The following is a 9,753-nucleotide window of genomic DNA, read 5'->3' on the forward strand; positions in this document are numbered from 1 at the left end:
TATATCTATTTAGTCTTATCATTAAAGACAATACGAGGTTGCCCTTTGTTCAGAGAAGGTAAAGAGACGCTGTAAGAGGGAAACTATACTGAAAAATCTGGGAAATGCCGACGCTTTTCCTAGATTTCCAACGGACATGAAGGCAGCACAGATCGTGACACTGGCTATGAAATTTCCATTTTATATTTCAAGAAAACAGCTCCATCTTCAGGCTATATTTTTTATCGAACAAATTCAACAGCATTTACCCTGTAATTTTAACTTAGCTAGCAGCATCAGTTATAATAATTTTTGAATCACAGTTAAATAAAAAAACAAACAAAGACATGTAGCCTAGGCCGTTATAAATATCAGTGAATTAATAATTAATGAAGAAAACATAAAAAACATAAATACTGAAGCATACGCCAGTTTCGTAAAATATATTACTTTATTCTTCAATATAATATATAGAAAGTAGCCTACATGTTTGCTTAAAATGTTCCTATTCAAAGGAAAGAACAGTAGTTCTGAACCATTTGTTCCACTAGATGGCAGCACACAGTAGAACTGCGTCTTCTCTGCCTTCAAGGTTAGATGAAGAAGTGAGTATTGCAGTCAGTGCGCTGCTGCCTCCCAGCGTACAGCAGCTAGTAGATTGGTCTGTCTTTAAAATACATCTGTTTCCCCCCTTTTTAAAAACTAGTGGGTAGTTATTTCTGTTAATATTTATATTTTTTCGGATGTTTAACAAGGACCACACGACTAAGCCCGAGAAGAACCGAGGAAGTGCGAGGCTTTAGAGTTTTTGGCAATCCTTTTGGGCTGCCTTTACTCTGCTTTTATTATCGGCTGTTTTCCAAGAAGGGATTTTTTTTCGGCGACCCGAGGAAACATGAGCTTTCTTTTGTGAGTTACAACCTTTCGATACACGCTTATTTTGTCTCGCCATTTAGCTTCGTGTTTGGGAAATGCCAGCTTTGCTGCAACAGCTAGAAAGTTAGCTAGCCGTAGCGTTTCAAGGGCTTAGACTATTTCCTGGACGTACCTCGGACTGCTACTGATTCGCCTTATTTTCTGTAGCTTTCACTACACTTTCAAATTGTAATCAATACTAATCGCATATTCATCGGTACTTTAAGGCTAGTGGTTACAGTTGACCAAAAGAGAAATTTCACCTACTTAGAACAGGTCCACTGACAAATTGCCTCGAGAGAGATGGAGGGTTTTGATTGTGACTTGGATATTTGCTGGTGTAAACACTTTGATGCCACCGGCTAATCTAACACAGCACTGCTACCGCTAAACGCAGCAAAGTAACACCACAGTATGTCGTCGATATTTAGCCAGCTATTAAAATAATGTCTGTTTGAGGTAAGCTGAGAAACGTCAGACACACCTACTCTGATAGTTTGTAGTTAGATTGAAGAAGATGAGGTCTAGATTTACTATTGTTGTTGTCATCTTAATTTTTGTGTACTTGGTATATATGGGGAGGCTCGAAGGAAATGGCTAATGAAGAACAACAGTATCCTGATAATGGCACATACTTATTTTGAATTACAGAAATGCTACAGGATATTTTGGGTCGGATCTTGCCATTAGAGGATGCTCTAATTAAACATTTATTTTGTGTGTCCAACCCATGCTGTGAGGACTCACAAATTCTTGTTTAATGGGGCAGTGAGATCAACTGAATACAGTACCTCTACAAATAGCCTCATTATACAGAGAGGGGCCACACTGTTCACACACACCCACTTACATTCTGCTAAACTCAAACGAGCTTAAGCTCCCTTTGACATCTTTTTAAGAAAGTCACAACTTTTTTTTGAAAGGTCACCTCACATTAGTGTTCGGGGACCTCATGATTTCTTATCATATCTTTCTGTCTTTTTGTTTATTCTACCTTTTGTCTTCCGGTTTTATGTGTGACTCACACAGTGGAAATCGTTCATCCAAAACATTCAAGCCCAAGAAGAACATCCCGGAGGGTTCTCATCAGTATGAGCTGCTGAAACATGCAGAGGCTACTCTGGGGAGTGGAAACCTGCGCATGGCAGTCATGTTGCCTGAGGGTGAAGACTTAAATGAGTGGGTCGCAGTCAACAGTAAGCACTGAGTTTTATTTATTTTTCTTCTCTCTTGATACACCCTTTTATTTTAGGTTTAGATTCCTGGCTAAAGGGGCTCAGCACACTTCTGAAAAACATTTAATATCTTCAAGTCTTGTTCCTGACTCTTAATTAGTCCAAATCATGAGTCAGTTGCGAGCGAACTATCAAGCTGTAAGATCTTGGCATTGCTTCCAAAGACCATGTGCATTCATGCCAGAGCAGCCACCGTGAATGTTAAATAGACTTTATTGTCTGTGCTGTGAGCGCCTTGTTTACTTTCCTCTAAAAGGAGACAAATGGTCAGTGGATGCTTAAATCCTCATGCGTCAAAAAGCCTTCAGGGTTGGAGACAATCATGAGCCCAGCCTTTTAACACGTGATTGTCTGTCAGATGCTTTCTTAAGAAAAAATTTTAGGCGTGCCCAATTTCTAGCTTTGTTAACTGCACCTCTGAATTGCTGCCGCCACCGCTGCTGCACTCCTAATATTTGTGCTCTCCAGATTCACAGAGGGGTAGAAGCAAGGTTGGCTAGTATTGCACAAGCTGTTGCAGCTTGCACAATGAGTGAAGTCAGAATAAAAGTGCTGTGAGCAATAACTTCTCCCACCACCAAGCACAAATGACTTTTCACATGATCTGTGTTCACGAGAAGCCGTCCACTTCATGTTTTTAAGATTGTTTTGCATGTACTGGATAGCAACACAGTCCTGTGGCAGCTGTTCAACCCCAGATGGATGGATGGATGAATGGATGGATAGTGACAGTAGAAGGAGAAGTTACTGGCATGCAGTAAAAGGTCTCCAGGTACAATTGAACATGGGGAAATAATCTGACCAGTATCTTAACCAATTGCCTAGCTGGATACCCATCTGTTCCCTTTAGGAACTATTTCATAGTAACTGTTGGAGGTAGTACCCTCTCTTCTCCAGTGTCTTCACTTAGAAATGCGTTATTGTGATCCTTTTGAGACCTTTTCCAAACATAAGAGGAACAGTGAGTAACACAGTCGACAGAAAAGCGCTAATGTTGGTCAAACATTGGCTACAGCAACTCTTAACATTAGCCCTGAAAGTGGAACCATGCATGGAGAAATGAGTTGACAGTGAAGTCGTGTCTTTGAGTCTTTGAGTGGGACAAGGAAATGCAATGCAGTTTTGCCTCGCCCAAGCATTACATTGAAATCTTTGCTAGGATTTCCCCCTCAAATTGCTGTTGGGTATGCGTGACACAGTGAAGCAATGTGGGTGAAAATAAAGAGGCTGAAGCAAGATTACAGGAAAATAAAGGACCACAGGAAGAGATAGCGTTTTATCACTGACTGTTACATCATTTTAGGGTTCTTATTAGCTTTATGAATGAAAACAGAAAAAAGGTTTGAGGTTCATCTGTTAGAGCTTAGCATCAGGTATTCCCCAGACGGATTTTGGCTCCTGAATTTTTAGTCTATTTTATATCATTAAGATAATTCTGCTTTCTCTCACTGGTATAGGGCTGGATCATATCATATCGTTCACGGTAATACCAGTATAATGTTGGGCAACGATAAGAGAATGAAATATCATGATAGAATATGGGTAAAATGCGCATGCGCAGTGCCTTTGTTTTCATATGTACATGGCGGAAAAAGCATTGCTGCGACGGAGAATGAGGAGGGCGAAAGCGGATCGTCGAATGAAACAGATGAACCAGAATTGGTTTGTAAAAATGCTGCAACTTCAGTGGTGTTGAACTGGTTTAGCTTTCGTCCGTTCAATAAACAACAAAGCACTATTTTTGGTAGAGCATGCTAGCTCTATGGCACACTTAAAATCAATCCTTTGATTTTTCTGAAAATCAACAATGCCCCTTATAATCCCGTGTGCCTTATGTATGAATTCTGGTTGTGTTTACTGACCTGGAAAAGATTTTATGTGGTACACGGCACTCGTAAATCTGTCAGGTGTTTTAGTACGACTTTGCTAAGCTACAAACCTGCACCGCTTGATGGATTGTCGGGGCATGGTCATATCGCCCTGCTCTACGCTGGAATATTCATTTCTAGGCTGTAATCACATCAGTATGTTTGGTGGCATAAACAGGAATTTGGACTATTGGCTTTGTACAGCAGCATACAAAAATATTCTGTCAACTATGATTGGACAGTTTTTTGTTTTTAAAGGGATCTCAAAGTGAACCTGACAAACCACATGCCATGACAACTGGTCAGTATGGGTTTTTTTTTTTTGTGTGCGTTTTGTTTTTTCAATGGGATTTTTAAGTTACACTCTCAACCCAAATGCTGCCAGTGCTTAAAATGGATCTCCCCAACTGATGGGAAGCCAAAGTTGGCTGTATGCCACTGGGAATGAGTTGTAGCACAGTTTGTGCCAGATAACTGGACTGTGCACTGGTCTACAGTTTTGGCCTGGGTGGTGAAATAGGGATAGGCACAGTGCTGTGGGGTAATCTGATGCCAGCAATCGGTGCTGGCAAACACTACAGTTGGTGTCATATAGCAACACTTTTTCATCCCCAGGGCCAGAAACTGCCTTTCTGTTAGCAAATATTGTCCTTGCAGAAATGTCCTCAAGTAACCCTTTTCACTGACGCACTATTGGTGCCCAATTTATAACTTGTCCTGCAAATTTTTCCACCCACAATAATAATAATCATCATAATCATAATAGTGCCATTACCAAAAAGCTGGAACCATTGTGGGAACAGAAAAATATATTGCCAAAAGTTAAAAGTAATGAAAGGGAGTAGTACAAGCAGTATACTGCTGAAGGAGGTGTGAAAGTGTCCTTTCATGTCTGTGCCTTAACACCAAGGAGGTAGTCCCCACACTGTTTGACCATGGTTTGTGTCCAAATGGGAGTTTTGTGTTCTGTTCTGTTTTCAGTTTTTTGCCTCCCACTTTCACATGCTGGTTAAGTTTAGACTCTGAAAATTATATTTGGGGGTATCAAGTTTGTTTAGCAAGTGTGCACATGTGAGTGGTTGGTTCACTATTATAACTACAGAGTAGAGGTGAAAGGAGGCCTTCTGCAAATCACTAACACAGGAGTGTGTGATGCACTAGAAATGAAAACAAGCTGCCTAAACACAATTTTAATGTTTTTCTTTATTTCACATTTTTCCAGCTGTGGACTTCTTCAACCAGATCAACATGCTGTATGGCACCATCACAGATTTTTGCACTGAGGAAAGCTGTCCAGTCATGTCTGCTGGTCCTAAGTAAGTGATTAAAACTCATAAAACTAGCCCATGGGCTATTCTTCAGTCTTTGTTGTGTGACGAGACTGAGCAGGGTCAGGATTTGGAAAATGCACTTGTCTTCATAATCGTATACACCCTGTGACATAGATCTTTTTGTTTTGGACTCCCGCTGTCACGGTAGATTTGCAGCAGATGTCTTTTATGTGCTGATAAAAATTTAGATTTAATTCTACAAAGGAAAAAACGCCTATTAGAAAATGTTTGGTGACTAGCATCAACTCTTACTCGAACCAGGACCACTTGTATATTATCTGCTTATTGAGAAAGACCACTTTGCTACAGTTGATTACATCAGTGTTGAATAAGTCCAGATGGAGACCATAACGGGGTTTTTCCTTGCTCAGAATGGGCCTCTGGCTAGGGACTGCTCGCATAAGCGTGATTAGTGCTTGTAGTTACTGAGCCACACAGGCCAGTTTGATCTCAGCTGGGCCATACTAATAAAACAATCGCATGATAACATACCTTTCATTTAATATACAGAAGTTTACGTTTAAAGATCCACCTATTAACAAACAAAACACACGATTATGTGTGCATTAGATGTGCAGAAATCATTTTTCTCCTGTTTCTGAGAATTTGATTAACATGAATATTCATTATGCTCAATTAAGCTTTTGTTATAACACTCGGGATTTTCTTCCTTCTCTTTTGAGTCAGCCAAAAATTCCTCTTGGTATAAATGTGCTCAGTGTGTTTTTCATTGTTATTTCCTGTAGGTATGAGTACCACTGGGCTGATGGAACCAACATCAAGAAGCCCATCAAATGCTCTGCTCCCAAGTATATTGATTACCTCATGACTTGGGTGCAAGACCAGCTCGACGATGAGACGCTTTTCCCTTCAAAGATCGGTATGATTCACTTTGTAGTTTCTACCAGCCTTCACCTTCAGTTATCGTTTTAATGCACATGTCGTACATCAAACAATAAGGTGTGTGGAGATTCAGAATACATGCACAGCCTTTTTTATTACCAGAGAAATCCAGCTCCCACGCAAAATGAATGCATGCAAGTAATAGAAATGATGAACTTAGCAGAAATGTGAACTTTTCAAGTTTTCCTTATTTAAATGTAGCGGTGCATTTGTCTTTTTTAATTTTATGTAATAACCTAACACATTTAGAGATCTTCCTGGATGACAGTGTACAGGATTGTTAAGTGGTAGTATTTGCATACCTACAGTTATCAGCCTCATAACTAGTTGTGGCGTGTGCAGTCTAAGGTGGAGTTTTATTGCTATTGAATGGCAGCCAGCATAAACTGCAGTCTGATAGACCCAGTACATATTAGTAGAAGTGGTGAGTGTGCTGCCCTGGAGGTACACAATTCACTCCATTGCCTATGATCTGTTGTTCACTTGGCCAGAAATAACCTCAAAACCTGCCAGCATCTTCAAGGTTCCTTGGAGGTGTGTGTTGTGATGAAGTACCCATTGCACACATGTTAAAATCAATTCGGGGCTCAATAAGCGTGCATTCATTTGTTCAGCATCTGAAGCTTTAATTTACTCGTCCTAGTGTCTATATTGACTTGTACGGTAGGTGGCTCTCTGTAGAAGCCTCTGTGCTCTGCAGCAGTTTAGTTTAGTGTTTATTGTTGAAACTAAAACTTTCTTTCCTGCAGATGAATCCTCGGCACAGTGAACATGAGGTGTTGCTGTGTTGCTTTCATCACTCTTTGTGCTTCCCTAAGATCATGCTGTGGCCTGCCTGTGCAGACTGCAGCATTTTCACAGGCAGACTGTAATGTAGCTGCATGTCGAGCTCTCTGGTGTTTTTTCGAAACACTTTCCTTCTCTTTCTTTTGTTCCCAAGGCGTGCCCTTTAAGCGTAATTTTATGTCTGTGGCGAAGACCATTCTGAAGCGTCTGTTCAGGGTCTACGCCCACATCTACCACCAGCACTTTGACTCCGTCATGCAGCTGCAAGAGGAGGCCCACCTCAACACATCATTCAAACACTTCATCTTTTTTGTTCAGGTAAAGAATCCCTGATATCTGACTAATGCGGCACGTTGCTAACAAGGGCTGTAGCGTGTCGAGTCATGGGGTAATGCTTGCTCCTTTTTCTTTTGTCTTTCACAGGAGTTCAACCTCATTGACAGGAAAGAGCTGGTCCCACTACAGGAGCTGATTGAAAAACTGACAACCAAGGATAGATAAACAGCCCTGTAATCCTTATTTTATTGCTCTTCTAGTTTTTGCACAGATACCCACCCACCCCCACCCTGGCTATATGTATGCAGTATGTACTATTTCCATTTGGGGAAATGTTTTTAATAAGGCCAGGAAGAAGGAAGGGTGTTGTTAGGTTAAAGGCACCAGGACTAATGCTATCAGGGATTAAGTTAATTGAGCAAACCACAGATTAACATTAGCTGTATGGGGGGAAAAAAAGAAATTTCCCTTATATTCTATCACGGCTTACTTTAAGATAAGATGGATATATGTTTATTAATTTTCTACCTGACTGCACAGATGTTTTGTTTTTGTCCCACTTGAATTTAAGATAACATACTATTAGGTTCCAGCTCCATCATAGAAGAGAGTAGCGATTAAGCAGAGATGCTGTATCATAGGGTGGTGTGATAAATAACTGAATATTATTGGTTTATTTTAACATAGAAGGATCTTGATTTGATTTGATCTAGGTTTGCTACTGTCCACATCTGTAATATCATAACATCAGTCACAAAAGAATCCTAAGTGCCTAGCATGGCTCATAATTGCCCTAGTATATCAAAGGCCATATAACACTGATGTGATTGATTCATTCAATTTTCCTCACCACGTCCCTTTTAAGTTTGTGCTTCTTACACCCCCACCCCTATTTTTTTTTTCCTATGTGTCCTGTAACTTGGCTCAGAATTATTTCTTTATTTCTTCTGCTCCTCGTCGACTTTATTTAGTTATAAAGTCTTTTGGCCAAGTTTTATAATGTGCAGGCTATGATACATGAATGTGTTGTGAAGGACATAGAAGTGAAGCTAGAATGATGTTATGCTGTAGCAGGGACTAAGAAATGACGAATCTTGTAGCATGGTCTAGTAACATGTCCCTGTGTACTAGTTTTTCCCCTTCAAAAACTTTGAAATAGTAACAGGTTTTAGAAGAACTTTGAAGGGATGAAAAACCCGAAATTGTAGGGAAATAGATGTAGAAATCTGTGTTTAGACTCCACTGTTTGAGACATGCTAGCATTATGAATTGGATACAGCAGAATCCCTTGTTATCATACTGGCTGTAAAGCACTTTGAACAGTGTTTCTGATCTCTATTTTTTGAATGTTTTCTTCCTCCTTGCCCCATGCCCCACCCCCACATGGATTGGCTGTGCTTTGGGAGAAGCTGTACCATGTGACTGACCATAGTTTATTTCATTTAACTCCCTCTTAAATCAGCTGAAAGGCACAAGTGAGACTTCTTATTGCTTTCTTTCTTGACTGGTTTGTTGTTGTGGTGATTCGAAGAGGAGATTCATGTACCTTTCTCCAATCGCAAAGTGTAGTTTTTGACTATGCAATAATTGACACGACACTAAAAGGGGATGCCAGTTGGCTCATTCATACTTTATATCCAATATTGAGATTTCTTTATAGGTCTTCTGTTTGGGTGAAGGATGCATACAGAAGTGCTTCTCTGTCAGGTTAAGTTAAAAAAAACAAACAAAAAAAAAAAATGAACGGTGACATGAATATTTTATATCTGAAATTTGTCAGAGGTATAACACTTATAAACGCACATGTGTAAATACTGAGAGTTAGACACGTCTTGGAAGATTCAGTAAGCATGGAGTGATAGTTTTTGGTTAAACGAGTGCATTTATACCTTTTAGAGGCTGCTTCCTTCTCCCTTTCTTTGGATATTAAAATCTTGTTTGTTTTGATTGTTCAGTATCTTCTCATTTCCAACTTACTTAGCTTATTATGATGAATGTTACTGCTCACCAGATATCTGAAAATGTAATAGAATATCGGTCATCCTGCAAGCATCTCATCCTTATGAAATGCCCGAAACATAGCCTGTTGCCTACGGTTTTTCCTCCTCGACTGAAGTAATTGGTGAATTGTCTGTAAATAAAGGCTTGGTAGGGGTTTTCAATGCTACTGAATTGATTTATGCTGTTTATAAGGCAAATAAAGGTGGGCTTGACTCTTTGAAAAACTTGTATGTTCATTATGTACTGTGAGCTCAGCGCTACTGGTGATCAGAGTAAAGCATTTAATAAAGTACTGTACTCAAGTACAGTTGTAACCTTTTTTCTTTTTTTCCTTTTTTTTTAAACTGCTTTATGCTGCTTTTCGTGTCTGTGTGTGTCTGTCTTTAAGAAAATAAAAGAAACCCAACTATTATCAAAATGAAACTTTCCCGGTTAGGTATTTTGAGTTTCTGAAATGTT

At 39.7% G+C, this 9,753-nt stretch overlaps 1 protein-coding gene across 1 annotated transcript; it reads left to right on the forward strand.

Moving 5' to 3' along the window:
• Window positions 1-581: 581 nt before the first annotated feature.
• LOC147326227 (MOB kinase activator 1B) lies at window positions 582-9,516 on the forward strand. Its single transcript, XM_086301313.1, has 6 exons — window positions 582-888; window positions 1,924-2,090; window positions 5,220-5,313; window positions 6,075-6,208; window positions 7,172-7,335; window positions 7,441-9,516. Exons 1-6 carry the CDS (start codon window positions 875-877, stop codon window positions 7,516-7,518), a joined length of 651 nt encoding a protein of 216 aa, XP_086157439.1. The 5' UTR covers window positions 582-874; the 3' UTR covers window positions 7,519-9,516.
• The last annotated feature ends 237 nt before the right edge of the window (window positions 9,517-9,753 follow it).

Source organism: Aulonocara sp. 'chitande type north' Nkhata Bay, linkage group LG7 (assembly GCF_057382095.1).
Source record: "Aulonocara sp. 'chitande type north' Nkhata Bay isolate Kocher_YH1m ecotype deep benthic linkage group LG7, A_spYH_male_GT1.1, whole genome shotgun sequence".
Classification (NCBI taxonomy): Eukaryota; Metazoa; Chordata; class Actinopteri; order Cichliformes; family Cichlidae; genus Aulonocara; species Aulonocara sp. 'chitande type north' Nkhata Bay.